This window comes from Nymphaea colorata, chromosome 8 (assembly GCF_008831285.2).
Source record: "Nymphaea colorata isolate Beijing-Zhang1983 chromosome 8, ASM883128v2, whole genome shotgun sequence".
Lineage (NCBI taxonomy): Eukaryota > Viridiplantae > Streptophyta > Magnoliopsida > Nymphaeales > Nymphaeaceae > Nymphaea > Nymphaea colorata.
In genome coordinates, this window is record NC_045145.1 from 12,715,775 (window position 1) to 12,731,972 (window position 16,198).

At 36.6% G+C, this 16,198-nt stretch overlaps 1 protein-coding gene across 1 annotated transcript; it reads left to right on the plus strand.

Annotated features, from left to right (window-relative positions):
• Positions 1-2,830: 2,830 nt before the first annotated feature.
• LOC116258479 (uncharacterized) lies at positions 2,831-7,141 on the plus strand. Its single transcript, XM_031635644.2, has 3 exons — positions 2,831-3,133; positions 5,018-5,281; positions 6,767-7,141. The coding sequence occupies exons 1-3, from the start codon at positions 3,094-3,096 to the stop codon at positions 6,976-6,978; spliced, it is 516 nt and encodes a 171-aa protein (XP_031491504.1). The 5' UTR covers positions 2,831-3,093; the 3' UTR covers positions 6,979-7,141.
• The last annotated feature ends 9,057 nt before the right edge of the window (positions 7,142-16,198 follow it).

Sequence of the window (16,198 nt, forward strand, 5' to 3'; positions counted from 1 at the left end):
AATGACTAATCTTCATACGAACAGGCAAGTCTCTTTTTCTCTATTTTCAAAATAAAACTTTATTTTTCTAAAGCATTTCAGAAACCAAAATCAAATTTGGAATGCAAACATGCACAAAACTACATTTTCACCCAACAGTGGAAGGAGGGAATAGAGGGAACCAATGGTGTCTTGCTAGCAAGTAGAATGGGGCACTTATGACTAGGAACTGTTAGTGTTCTTTTTGTTAAAAGAACAGTATTTAGGCCCAAGAGAAACGCTAATGGACAGTGAGGGAGACCTAGAAGGACTTGTGGAGTTGAAAATCTTTTTGGTACCTGGGATGAAATAAGACTGAAGACAAAGTGAGTTCAAAGATAAAAGCTGGGCAAAAGGTGAACTTTTAGACTGACAAATGGCAAGAAGAGATTGTGGTGAAGAGCCTAAAAACATAGAATTATGGGTGGATGGAGACCTTTGCATGAAGTTGACAGATGCAAAGCAAACTTATGAAGGATTTTCCCTTAGTTGAGAATGTAATTCTGAACATCCTCCATAATTTAGCTTAGGATAATGAGTCAGACCGCCTCATTTATTGTACCCAAGATGTGGTGGAGATATTTGGGTAGCCAATAGAAAAAGATGAAGAAGATAAAAATGGAGGTTGAACATTTGGAAATTTTAGGCTCCAATAAAAAAAAGTTGTTTCTCAAATTAGCATGAAAAATCATATTCTTCAACATAAATGAGTTCACAAAGTTTAGGATTTTGCTTGCTAAATACGCCTTCTATATAAACAGAAAGATGAGGTAATAAATATGTTGTTATCATGTGGAAAATAGGGAGAAGTGATTGGGACTGGACAATGATAACACTCACTTGACAACAAGCGTTTCCCTTAGTTGGGTATCCATATTTCCTGACAATTTTGAAATTACAAAATTTACCTGTGCGTAAAGAAACTAAAGACTATTCTTATACCATTTCCTAAGATATTAGGCATGAAGTGGCATGTGGTGAGCTCTAAATATTTGCATATAAACTTCATTTTTTTTTCCAATCAAACTTTTAATAATTGCCATAATTGTAACTACGCAAGTGTCATCTATACACTTGAAACTTGAAAATTTATTTATTTATTTATTTATTTTTAAGGAGGATTGGGCTTAACATAATTTGTAGTTCAAAGAATGTATGTTGTCTTTAACCACATCTTAATAAATAATGAATGGATTGAATTCTCACAGCTATCAGAATTCATAACATTTGAGAAATTTCTACTTAAGAAGTTATCTTTTGGCCATATTCCCAAAGCCTAGAGTTGTATTTTGATTTTCTGATCTGGTCTCCCGCTTAATGACAACTGTTGTCTTTATGAACATCCTTTTAGTTAAAACATTGATTTGAGTGAAGAAAAGCTCGTTTAATCTCTGCTTTTCAACTGAAAAGATGATATTGGGAATCATAAATTTTCGCACGTTTCGAAATGACACAAATAAACTTTAAGCTTCTTTCCATAAGTAATCAGAAAAAGTGAGGCCTTTGTTAGGAAAATCCTAAATGTGAGACTTGTATTTGAAATTATGACCAAAGTGTTCATCTTTTGGTAGATCTTTTCCTTATTTTTGGTGAACTAAATTAACCAAGCATGCAGGTTCAAAGTTGTGATTTTTTGTGCTAAAACATTTAAATATTATCTTTTCTAATGTCCAAATAGGATTTCATAAGCTAAAGAGTTTGATTTATGGCTTCCAAACTATCACAAGAATTCCGTTTTACACTTCTGAATTTGAAACTGTAAACCTTAGCACCACCGCTACTTAAGTTCCAAAACCGACCTTAAACCCTAAAAGCAAAGGATAAGGGATATTATCTCCCAAGGACTAATTGGATAGCGAAATCCACCAGCGATCCCTTGGTTGCTGTCCATCACAAAATCTGCTGTCCATCACAAAATCTAGCGGTCATAATTCCAGTGAAAAGTTTGCTTCTTTGCGTTGATAATAGCAAGCAAGCCACAGGGGTTTCTTTCAGATCTTTGGGAAGACTAGAGGATTAGTGTTAATTCCTTAATTTTACACATTCATTTGATCTTAGCAAGAAAGTTATGTTCTTGACAGCTTTCGGTACCAAAGTCGATTTATCGACCATACGTCTGCTCTACTCATACTCTTCTCGTTCTTGACAGCTTTCGGTACCAAAGTCTATTGTCGACCATACGTCTGCTCTACCCATGGCCATACTCTTCTCGATCTGTGCTCCAAAAACGAAGGAAAATTAAGGTTATGCACTGTAGTTTTCATCCGCCCACTGCGAGAAATAATTGTTTCCTTGCTTGGAAAGTTGCAACAGCGGAGCCGCTTAGCTCTGCCACATGTGAGCAACTTCCTACTCCCCAACACAACACAATGTTTCTTTCTTTATTTTCATATTAACCAAGTCTAGCTCAAGTTCCATCAAGTCAAGTCAGACTCCACTGACTTATATATTGGTTTACTTGAGCTCGACTTAATAGACTGAGTTCTGCTTCCAGCTCCACCCATTTAAGCTCTTTTACCAACTCTTCATTTAACCTGATCTCTTTCTTTAGGTTTAAGTTTAGAAATTATAAAAAAAAAAAAAAACTTGAAGAGTTTTTTTCCAGTTTAATTGAGTCTAGTACATATAACTCCAACTTTATTCTTTTATAAGTTCAAGTTTTTAATTAAATTAATAGAGTTTGATTCATTCAAAATTATTGAATTTAATTGAACAGAATTCGAGTAGAGTACGAGTTGTTCTAAGATGTCGATAAAAATATTTTGGTCATCAAAACTAGTTATGACCACCGCCCCCAGTGGAGTCCCCCTTTTGTCGAAAGGATAATCTTGCTAAATTTCGACCCCTAAGCACATCGATGGAAATACCGCATGGAAGATTGTAATAGATTGACCGCCAAATGAAAATTGGGAGAGAGAGAGAGAGCGGGAGTTCGAAAATCTTTATTACAAATTTGGTGCTGAGAGAGTCTCATATAAGGGCAGCTGCGATGCACAGATAAATCTTTTCCGGCGCAGATTAAGGCAGCTCTACAGTTCCCTCCCGCCGTTCCTCCGCCACTGAGAGGCCCCTCTAATGGCCGTCGAACCCCATCAGAAAACAACTCTCTATGTAGGTATGGTACGCCTTCCCTTCCCACCAGATATCCACACGCACAAACACATCCACAAACCATATTTTGGGTTCTTCAAATTACAAGATTAGAAGCCCTCTTGCTCCCTTGATGTTGTATTTGATGTTTATGATTCACAGTTCAAGCACAAGCGGATGCAAATCCATATCATGTACGTTTTTATATTGTTGTATAGGTGCATCATGCGCGTATATTCGTGAAAATTCTGAGTTGGGTATTATTTGTTGTCCTTCAGTTATCCATATTTTCATCCATGGCTACCCTAATCGTGATTACATCCTTGAATTTTGCTCTTATTCATGTGGCAAGCTATCCAACCTATGAGTAGGAACAACCACGGCGGCACACATGTGCAAGTATTGGACAATTTGTTGGCTTGTGTCTTGTGAAAGCTGAACACGCTATCAAGGCATCAACATGCTAAACGAGAGTAACTTGAAGAGATTCTAATGCAAATGCTTGCACCCTTCATCATTTAAATTTTTAGATGCTATTGTGAGACTCGGCTTCTTGGTGGAATTCTTAATTTCGTATTAGCTCTGTCCTAGTTGGTCTCCATGACTGAACCTCTTGCTCTTGGCTCAACCTGTAATTTTACCACAATAAAAAATTGGGCTTCTATTTTGTTACATGTGGTTGGCATTGGCCACATAGAGTTAAGAGATATCATTGGATACCAATTCAAAGGTCCATTCATTTGATGCATTTACAGTAAGATTACGCCTACGTTGCCATGGCTGAAAGCAAACCCGTATGTTGGCCATGTGGCGTTGTCCCCTACCTGCTTACTAGGTCCCACTTGAATTTGAAGAAAATGAAGAACCCAAATCCAATTCTCTGTTTACATTAACAGGAAACGAAACCTATCTTCAATTTATATATACCAATGTTCAGCTACCAGAGCTTGATTGCCTTCAGTGATTGAGCTTCGGTTTACCATTTGAACAACGTTAATGATCTTCTTAATTGGTTAGCATCTTGCAATGGCAGTGAAGCATCGAGGGTAGGAAAATTGTATAAGGTCTAAGCTGTATCCTGGAAGCATCATATTTGAGAATGATCTGCACAAGGAGTCTGATAGAAATAGCTAGGAAGTGGCGGAAAAGGGCGACTAGTGGGAGAAAGAAAATCTCACTTGGTAGTGTTTACAAGAGCAGCAGCAAAAGAAAAGCCTCTAAAGTCGAAGATAAAGGCCGTTTTGTAGTTTATGTTACAAATGGCAGAAGGTACATGATTCCCTTCACTTACTTGAAGAATAAGTTCTTCAAAATTCGTTGAGTTTACCAAAATAAGAGGTCAAATCGAGCATTGAAGACGCAAATTCACTTGTCATATATCTTTTTGTGCACCGAGACTTGCCTAATGCAGATGAAGAATACATGATGGTCTTCTTCAACGGCATTTTGCTGCCTTGCGTATCATGTGGTGTTTCCTGAAACTCCCCGCCTTAAATATGTTCATACTTCAATATGGTTGTAAAGTTACATGCTACTTTATCGCTGCTTCCCTTTTTTCTTCTGTCATCTTTGGTAAAAAAAGGTAGGACTAGGAATAGCCAACTAACGTTCTGTTTCTTCATCACAAACAATTGAAATGAAGAAGCTGTCTTAGAGATGTGAATATTTTTTCTTATTGCGAAACATATATGTATATATGTGTATATGTGTATACTGTCATCATGTATGGGACAGGACTGAATGCATACATGAGTGGTCCTATGGTGCATGTGCATCTAAGCAGAAATTGCCCATTTGTAGTAGTATCTAGTGTTGTAGTAGTAGCAGTATGTATATATTGGTGTCGTTTTGTATATGCATATGTGTGGTGGCATATGTAGCCTAAATGCATAAGTACATGGTGTCATAGGTGGTCTTGCAGAAGAGGTGAACGAGGCAATTCTACACGCTGCATTCATACCTTTTGGTGACATAAAGGATGTGGTGACGCCATTAGATCAGGCGACCCAGAAGCACAGGTCATTTGGGTTTGTTACTTTCCTTGAGAAGGAGGATGCAGCTGCTGCAATGGACAACATGAACAATGCTGAGCTCTATGGAAGGGTCCTCACTGTGAACTATGCACAACCCATCAGGATTAAGGGTGGTGAACAGGGCTGGGCTTCTCAGCCTAGTAAGTTTTCCCATTTTCCTTTACTGATTCGTTGAGGTGTTTTGATGGTCTTCCATGTTGTGATTTGTCCTGATGTCTATATAATTGAGTTTGAAAAGGCATCTTTGTTACGATGTTCTTGTTATATGAGGGTTAGGTTTCTACATTCTTCCTGTGCTGGTTGGCTAGTTATCACAGTAGAATACATCAGTCATTGACCTCACTTAATTGGTTGGTGCTGCCATTTGCTAATTCAGTTCCCGTTGGTCCTTGGTGTTTCTATTTGATTAGATGATAGAAGGGATGATTCTTCCAATATTAAATTTTTATAATAATTGATTTAGTGAATTTATCGTTTGAAATATGTTTTCTACTTCTTGAATTTGGCTTTGGCCTTTTTTCCCTTCAAAACCATTGTTTTTTTCTGCTACTTGCTTCATATGGTTATCTTTCAACTGCAAGACATTCTATTTATTGTTTGTTTTCTTGGTTTAGTTGGATAAAAGAGAATTACGAGATTATCTCCAGTTTAATTATCTAGTAGAAGGGATGATTCTTCCAATATGAAATTTTATAATAATTGATTTAGTGAATTTATCATTTGAAATATGTTTTCTACTTCTTGAATTTGGCTTTGCTTTTTTTTTTCCTTGAAAACCATTGCTTTTGCTGCTACTTGCTTCATATGGTTATCTTCCAACTGAAAGACATTCTATTTATTGTTTGTTTTCTTGGTTTAGTTGGATAAAAGAGTCTTATGAGATTATCTCCAGTTAAATTATCTAATAGAAGGGATGATTCTTCCAGTATGAAATTTTATAATAATTGATTAGTGAATTTATCATTTGAAATATGTTTTCTACTTCCTGAATTTGGCTTTGCTTTTTTTTTTTTCCTTCAAACCCATTGCTTTTTCTGCTACTTGCTTCATTTGGTTATCTTCCAACTGCAAGACATTCTATTTATTGTTTGTTTTCTTGGTTTAGTTGGATAAAAGAGTATTATGATATTATCTCCAGCTTATGTAATTCATTATATGATTGCTCATTTTTTTCATTGTGAAGTTTGTCTAATCTTTCCTTTTCAATGGTGGTGCTAGTAGCATTATGTTGTGCATATTTAGTTGCCTTTTTTATCTTTTTTTATTTGTTTGTTCTTCTATTATTCCTGATTTTCTCTCTGTTTGATCCAAGATAGTCTTCATTAGTAGTTTCTTATTTTCTTATTTTACAATTTGGTGTTCCTCCTGCAACAATAGGACTGAGCATATGTCATATTGATCTGTTCTTTTATACAGGTTTGTGAGAAATTAAATTGCTCCCTCTTCCTTTTTTCTACTTGGAATTTCTTCCCCTGGTTCAATTGTAAACTACATGCCACTTTTGTTGACATTATTTTTGTTAGAAATCAAGATGGTTGAAAGAAATGTTATGACAGATTGTTTGTAATCAATGCAGAGGATAGTTTGATCCAAGTACTAAATTTTATGTGTGTTTGCTTTTTCAGTTTGGGCAGATGCTGATACTTGGTTCGAGCGCCAGCAAAGAGAGGAAGAGATGAAAAAGTTAGAAGCTGAAAACCATGCTGCTTTGAGAGCTGCAGAGGAAGCAAGAAGAAAAAAGCTGGCTGAGGAGCGGGAAGGTGAGAAAGAAGAACCAGAAGTGAAGAATGACCCAATGGCGATGGCAGAGGCTGAGGTTCTACAACAGAACAGCTAGTTTGTTCGGCTTTTAGTGCTTAATAGTGTTAAGCATGTCTTGTTTGTTTAAAATGCAAGACAAGTTGCACACTTTGTATCCAAGTATTTACCATCAGAGGCCCTTTTGACTTGTTTGAGATGAAAAAATGAGCAAGATGTTAACTTCTGGAAATTAGTCTTCACTTCTTTTTCTCCTCTTTTTATGTTATTGCTTGTTTTCTATAAAATTTCTGCTAGTTTCTATTGATAGGACAGAAACATTAGAACAGCATTTAGATCTTATGTTTACTGGTTCTTCTTAGCATGTCTAAGTTGTTTTTGTTGTTGTCTAATTGAGTATCTTCAGCTATGTATGGTCAAGATGTTCATGTAGCTCTCTTGGTACCTTTTGAGAAATAGTTTAAATTGATAATCATAGAAAATGAATGCCTGATGGTGAAATGTGAGGCATCCTCCTTTCCGTTTAGCGGTATGATCTTAGATAATCAGACCGCACTTGGTGGCTGACTGATCTTTCTTGGCTTAAACGTCACAGACTGAAAAAGGACTGACATTACAAACTTCATGATAATGTCAGGTCTGGTTTTATCGGCTTCCATAGTTTCGTTTTGCTGCTAGTGACTTTCACTTAATTTGTTATACTATCATAGAATGTCCTTTCGTAGTTTACCAGAGTTCCTAGTAATGTCCTTATCTATATTTCTTTATAAAACAAACTGAAATAATTCCTTCAATTTGGTGCTGAAGATTTCTGTACATCTTCTTTGCCTAGATAGTGATTCAAGCCACGCCTTCGAGGATGTCCACTAAATATTGATAGGTTTGATAGCTACAAACCTCTCCCAATGTAGAATCAACTTCTGGTTGCTATCAATATTTGCAATAGTTTATCCACAGCAGCACATGAAGTCACAGATGAAAGAAGATGGTGGTTGATCTCATTATGGAACAATTGATATAGCTTCTCTGTTGCACTTAGTAAAGCATGGAGTGCAATTGCCCAGAACATTTATTTGATGTCAAATAATGAATTCAGGCTTTCACAATTGGAAATTCTTAGCCATGCAATAAAGCAGCTGACTAAAGAGGAAGTAGCTATCTCTGAACTTGAATGATGCAACAGGAACGGTACAGGTATATAGGAAAAAATGACCAGATTGATGGATGTGTTGATGTTGCAGGAAATAAATCCACGTGCATGAAGTTTGCTGGCTAAGTGCTATGAAATTTCAGTTAATTCTTACTATAATCATGGGAACCTGTTTTTTTCGAAAAAAACACATCTTTTGTCTCTGGTCCACGGAGCTAAACTGCTGCAGCAAGTGACAGGATGAAGGAACTCCTCTGCCAGACTGATCCCATCTTTATAATTAGGAAGGCTTATGAAAAATCTTTTCTGATGTCATTCCCCACCCACCCATTGGTGAAGGTAACTGTCCTAGCAAAGCTTTTCTCAATTGAAGATGATCCCAGAATTTCGGTAGCAGAAGAGGATTTTGGTTTCAAATGTGATTATTACATCATTCGATTCGATCCTCAACCTGCTAGTTTGTATGCTAAGAATGATGTCATATACTTACGGTGCATTTTCAATTTCTCGTTTTGTCTATCTTGATTAGAGTGTGCAAGAGCTTCACCTGGGTCGCAAGGGGGCAGCTGTGGGGGTAAATCTTGCAGGAATTGTTCCTTGCAGCAAAGTCCAAACTGGATGTGCTCCCCTGTGAGTAATGGGTACTTCAGTGGCTTTCACCAACCAGGTCTGCAGATGCGCAGTCAGTGATTAAAGCGTTGGCATCAGTTATTAGAACGTTGGCCTATCCAAAAGAAACAATCTGAGTACTAGTCAATGGCATTCGTTTGCATCAGTACTCAAGCTACTTGAAACATGTTTGTCAACAACAATTGCATCATTTATGAATCTTTTTGCATTAAAATCTCCATCTACATCCTAAAAACTGCGCAATCTAAGTCTTTTTCTCTTCTAATAAAAAAAAAAAAAAGAATTATACTTGAGTTTCATGGTTTCAAGCCTAAAGACCAGTTCTCTGATCACTTTTATCCACATCTGCAGATAAGGTTTTCTGAATAATAGAAAATCCAGCAGTTCAAAATCTTCAGGGGTTTGTAGATTTTTTATATTTTTATCAGCAGAGTATGAAAGGCTGCTTGACAGGGAGAGAGTCCAGGCCTTAGAAATTTTGCATGTTTCTTGCTTGGAGGAAATTGGGAAAAGAGAAGGAGAGGGAGAGAAGCCAAGACATTCACCTGACCAGGAAGTTGGGAAAGCCATAAAACTGCAATTCCATTTTCCATTTGTGCTTCCTTGCAAGAGACAGAGAGAGACAGAGAGAGAGAGAGAGAGAGAGAGAGAAGAGTGTTAACTTGCTGGGGAAGACCCCATAATTTCTATTCTAGTGCCAAAAGAAAGAGAGATACTATTCTACATTGAAGTAGTATAGAGTGATGCCACTTCTAGATCCCCTTCACAACATTTGAAGTTCAGGCCTGAGGACTTAACCCGATTCACTATTCCTATTGTGTCCGTTGTTGAATAGTAAAAATAGCCTTTCTTTTACCACCTTCTAAGACAAAGAAAATCTAAACTCCAAGCATTCCTACTTTAAAACTCCTCCAAGTATGGTAATGATTCCCCATTGTAACCAGCAGTTCTACTCCATGATGTCCGCAGTGTATTCTTGGATGATTGAAACGAGCTTCCTTTTTCAATTTCATGATCTTGATGAATTATCTTGCTCTGTAAGCTTCAGATTATCACAAAAATGCTTGAGTGAAAAGATTCATAACCACTTGTTCTTGAATTAAGAGGAAATTTTCCATTTAATTTCCGACATCCAAGGTTGCCCGCTAGCTTCTCCAAAATTTCTTAGGTATCAGCTCTCATGCTTTAAAAAAAAAAAGGAAATAAATATATGTCACTATCTGGAGATTGGACATTATACAACAATTCTCCAGCTGAATTCCAACAATATTGAAGCTTGTCACAGATCAGACATCATTCTTCGCTGGCAATGAAATTTCTCCATGTAGTTCGAGATCAGGAGCTGCCTTCTTCTGGTTGAATTTGCTCCTAATAATCTCCAAAATACATTACTACTTTAATGTGTTCACTAGCTTCCAGTTGAAGCAGAGTTCATCCTGTTGGGTTGAGATGGTGAGATTTCTATGGTTTGCAAGTGTAGTACCATTCCTTGTCTTGAGGAATAATTGCACTAAGAACGTCTGATCTAAGGCTTTTGAACGGACAAGAGATGCAATACTAGAAATAAAAGAATGAAAAAAGAAAAAATCCCAGCTAACTTGGTCATAAGCATTGGCCATATAGAGTTTCATGAACAAGATGCCCAATTATTAAACACCGACTGCGTACTTCATGGGCAAGGAAAATGTCATCTTGAGGGTAGAAATGTTTCCTAATAATTAGCAACAATATGATTTGAGATGATTTTGATGTGCTTAGTGATGATCTTTGGTCTTGAACTTACGTACATAATTGCACAAGGAAATGAGTCTTCAATAGGCCATTTGTTTCAATGTTCCTCAAACATCATAAAAGGGAAGCTTGAAGACAATTATGACGATGGCCACCAATAGGCCATTTGTTTCTCATTTTTTGTCTCTACAAGGCTTCCTCTTCCTCCTGAGTCTCTTTCCAATTTCAATCTAATGGTGCTTACAACACTAATCTTTCTCCCACCGTTCTTGTTCGACTTAAATCACTGTAACTCATTATGTAGAGCAATATAATGTCATCTTTTGACATGCAATTGCTGAGCCCCCTTTGCCTTCGGCAGCTTTCTCACACCAAGTAGACTGTAAAATATCATTTGTAGTGAGAGGGCTAAGGGCCCAAATGCCCATGTCGCTCGACCCCGTGATCAGCCAACCATAATGCACTGGCACAAACTGCCGGGCCAAGCCAACTTGACACAACCATAGCTTAGTCTTGCAATATTATCTATCAGTCCGAACGCAAAACTAAAAGAACTTGCCTCAGCTCTCGTCTCGTTGGAGGCCCAACGATGGGAGGGGTACAAGGGTACCTTGATTAGAGGGTTGGGTGACGCTACAGTCATCATTTAATTTTTATGTATATAGTCATTCAAATTTCATGTATATATATATATATATAGAGAGAGAGAGAGAGAGAGAGAGAGAGAGGACTTGATGTCGACAGTAAAGTTGAGAGTACAAATTAGGCAGCAGCATACTCCTCTATGTCTAATTTAAAAAGCCTAAAAAATTAGAACTATTTTGTTCATGAGCCCTTTTTCCCCTTTCTTGAGTTGCGATCTAAGGTTGTCAGACAAGCCAGCTTGGCTTACTTAAAACAAATATCCAACTTTTGCCTGACTAAGATGTGTTTAATTAATTGGTGGCTGCAACTCAAATTTTGCTGGGAGGCCGTTTGACGTATTGGAAATATGGAATTGAAAAGAAGTTTTCAAAAACTTTGAATTGAAGAAATGAAAACAAAATCCAGATTTCCAAAACCTCTTTGTGTTTCCTGGACTTGGGTTTATATTTTAGGAAATAAATTTCTCAATTTGATATGAATGAAAGATGAAAAAAGATAGTCATTGGATTAACCACTATTTTGAGAACCCAACGGTTACTTTTTTCATCCTGAAACTTTTTTTCCACATAGAATGAAATTTTCAGAAAAAAAATTCTGAAAACCAACCCCAACGGTAAGTTTTTCCATCCCAAGTTTGATAAGCAAGAAATTTTTTTTAAATTTTGAATTTTATTTCCAATGCTACAGAAAATATCTTGCCCATCAAACAGGCCCTATTAAAATGGAAGTGAAAGAAACACTGTTCAGTATTTGCTTAGTGACTTACAAGTTTTTTTTTTAATTAAATATTGTAACATGATCCAACTTGAAGAAGGTTATGTCCCAAGCTCCGTCACAAACACGGTCATAGACAAGGGGCGGAGCCACGTATGGGCTTGAGTAACCAGTTGTTGTCTATACAATTCTACAAGATTCCTCTATTGCATATTTGTACATAAGGAGCCTTTTTGAGCATTTACTTATTTATATATGTGGAGTTTTTCAATCATTTTGATATATATTTGATTTTTTTTAATTAGTGCCTCTTAGCCAATACCCTATCATTCTGTCACTGCCACTGAGTAGAAATCAAGCTTGACTTGTGTAATAGGTGAGTCAAGTCAAACAAGTTGAGCTCGAAATATGACCAGACATTAGAAATCAAGTTTGACTTGTGTAATAGGTGAGTCAAGTCAAACAAGTTGAGCTCGAAATATGACCTCACATTAAGGTAGTGTTTGATAGTCGTTTCAAGTCTGAGATCCGAGATTGCGTTAGAAGGTATGCACTGTAAAATTCATTTAAACTGAGGATCTTAGTAACATAGATCTTAAATCCACATTACATATAAAAAAACTGTAGATCCAAGGTTGGATGGGAGGTGTCTAACCTTAAGTCCAAGGATCTGAGATCCTGGTTAAGATCACCATGGATCTAAGGTCAAATGGAGGGTCTCTACCTTACATCCATAGTTTTGAAAGATCACTGTGGATCAAGGGCAGAGTCAGAAATTTTTCATAAAGAGGGGTCAAATTAAAGTTTCTAAATTTTGACAGGGGTCGAAATATCATTTTTTCAAAATTTTATATAGGTCAAGTAAAATTTTTTAAAATTTACATGTAAAACTTTTTTGAGGTGGGACCGTAGCTCCTGCAGTAGCCCCCTTGGCTCCGCCCTTGCCGTGGACCTCATATCCATGGTGAAACAAATACACCCTTAAAAAGAAGAAGAGAAGAAGCTGTTAAAGACAACTTTTCATTTTTTATAAAATAATGAACATGGAGGTTTCATTATCGCCTACTGAGCTCGCCTGCGTTTAGTGAGAAAAGTCTAAACAAAATAGAATGCGACTCTTCAAGAAAGTCCAAACACAAACATTTGTTTATAATCATATGTTGGCATATTATATTTTGAATATGGCTGTTCTCCAATCTGCCACATACAGCCTGGAAACAACACAAAGAATGGGAAAAGAAAGAAAAAAATAAATAAATTGAAGACTTAAAGAGCTAGAGTTCTGTTTGGCTTGAATCTGTTTGAGGTTGCTGTCAGGTGAGCTGGCCAATATCAGAATTTCTTTTTTTAAAGATGTTCAAAGGAAGAGAGAAACTCAGACCTAAGAGGACCCTCTTGGGAGCAACAATCATTTTGTTTTTTCTTTTTCCAAGTATACTTCCCCTGCCCCACTCCAGATTGTATATTTATAACAAAGGCTTGCATAATAAATGACACCCATAGGATTTGAAACATGATCCACAGCGTGAGAACCAAGGTCCAGCCTACTGTGTTAACCCAGACTAAGACACAACCTTAAAAATAAAAATTAGGAATAGCAACATGATCTCATGAACTGCTAACTTTGGGGCTAGGCCATGACCCCACCCTAGCCAATGAAAAAAAAATTACATTGAACAAAATATAATTTTTTAGTTGAACTGTGTATTTTTTTGGATTTAAATTCAATTTGGCCCTATCCAGATCCAGAGGTTGAACTGTCAGTCCGTCCCTGAAAAAAATCCTGACTCCGCCCCTTCCCCTACGCCTCCAAAAAATCCTGACTCCTCCCCTGACCCTACGCCTCCAACATTCAACTCGGGCATCATGATAGCCATTGTTTTCAGCCTAGACAAGTGCATGGCAGCAACCACAAGATTCAATCAGGTCCCTTGATTGTGGGAGACCTTACTGTCCAGTTATGTTATCCCCTTGAGGTTCATTCACTTAGAATTTGGTAAATACCTTACCACCTTGGTAAGCCACAAAAACCAAACACATTAAATTAATTATTAAAATGTTTTTTGTAATCTAGCCTTATAGATGTAACATAAGAGTGATCTGATAATAAACATCTCCTAAATTAGTCTCTTTTTTTATTTTAATGATGTTTTTAATAATAAAAAAATGAACGGCTCTTAATGTATCAAAATTATGACAGTAGAAAAATCAATTGTTTTTACAAAAATAACTTAAAGTAAAACATAATTTATATGAAAACAGTGTTTATTAACACACTTGGATATTCACATATTGTTTAAAATAATGTTCTAGGCAAATTTAAGTGATCTGATTATTGTTTCTTGCCCAAGTGGTCAGGTGTTTATCGATTACTCAATAAGGTGATTAATTTAATTTATTAGAATTTGGAATTGAAGAATGTATTTTGAGTTGGAAGATCATGCCCTTTCTAGAATATCTGACTGAATAGAAACAAATTTCTGTGGGCTCATTCGTACCTGTGCCAATTGAGTTGAAATTTCTAAGTTGAAGGTCTAATGTTCCAATTCTTAAGACTTTTTTTTTTTTTTTTTTTTGGTCTTAAAGCTAAAGCAACATGAAGACTTAACTTTTAGTGACAAGAGGGGGCACCTAGAGTTGCATGTGGTTCGAACCTTGTTTGAAGTTTTTTGTCAAGTTCAAATATAACCATGTTTCTAAACTTAATATCAAGAAACATAGTCAATAATAATGTATAAGTCATATGAGTAGGTGTATATTACCGTGTCGGTACACAGGTACGTAATGACACCTAAATTTCTGTGAAATAACAAAGCAAAACATAATTGCAAATGTTTCCATGTAAATGCATATTTCATAGTTCAATTTAAGTGGCTTTTTGTTATTTACTTTTTCTGTATATTTGTAAATAATCAAAATAAATATCTACAAGTTTAGATGCTCATTATAATTCAGCATTTAAACATCTTTCTCTCTCTTCCAACACTGCTTCAATCTCAGGCAAAGGGAAATCTGAGAACAGAGTGACCGTAAGTCCGTAACAGTGAAAACGAATATGTCAGTTAGTTGCAGTTTCTTTTCAACACCAACTAGTAGGGATGTCAATATATCCGATTTGAATCGGATATCCGACCGATCTAATCCGAAAAAATCGGATATGGATAAAAATTTAATATCCAATTAAGAAATCAGATCGAATTCGGATTTAATAAATGACATCCGATCGGATTCGGATTCGGATATACATGAATATCGGATCGGATTCGGATACGGATTCGGATCAGATTCAGTTTTAGACAAATATCCTCTATCTAATACTTGAAAATGGCAAAATCCGGTTCAAAATTCGGATTCGGATTCGGATTGTAAAATCGGATTTCGGATTCAGATTTGGATATGACTTTGTTTTATCCGAATTCGAATTCGAATCCAAATCCGAATATATGAATATCCGAAAAAACGGATATGGTTGAAAATGTATCCGATCCGAATCTAATCCGTTGACATCCCCACCAATGTTGGTACATCTGGGATACAGCATCAACCTACTCGTTCCTTCTTCTGGAATAAGAATCCCAAGATATGTATCCCTTCACTTGATAATATGGATTACATAATTGTTCCTCCACCACTTCTGTAAGCCGGAAAATCTGCGAGCGCCTGGTGAGGTTACTGATAGTCGTTCCTACTTGCATTGGGTAATACAATGATGTAAAAGGTGGTGTTCATGGCTTCCGCTCTGTCCTTTTCAATATTTGGTTATCCGTTATTGCCATCTTTGAAACTGGCATTCAGTGCTATAACAGCAGGTAAAATCTTGGTAAGTTCATAGTTTGACAGTAATAGTTCAGGAGCTGCATATCGCTTCTCAAGAAATTGGATAAAAATGGCATGTATTGCATGGAGCGGGACCTCCCATGGGCACAGATCTTGTGGGTATGTATCAGCCTCGCCTGTCTTTTTACTTGCAGTAACATGTACTGAACCTTCATACAGTTCATAGATACTGAAATATAAATCCTTGTGACTATGGGCGAGAAATAGATATTCGAGTATGCACTTATTGAAGTCAAAATCTTCCCATTGTACAAACATGGAGGCAGTAGCCATAACACCATGTCATTAGCATTGCAAGCATAAATGGAAATAATAAGTTCACTGTTCTGCTGATACTTTGGTTTCCCCCAAACAGTTCTAAATATGTAAAATTTCAAACCTATCCAGCTATAATGACCTCAGTTGGACAGTGATCAGGTGAGTTGTGGCTCTACAGGGACAAGATTGGTAGAACTACTCTCATTTCCAGGGAAATATATCAGACTGCTGCAAAGAGAAGCCAATGGTTGTGGACCTCATTACTAATACTCCACGAAATCTGAAATTTACCAATTTGACAAAGACGGTTTATCCAACGAAACGAATGCTGTTT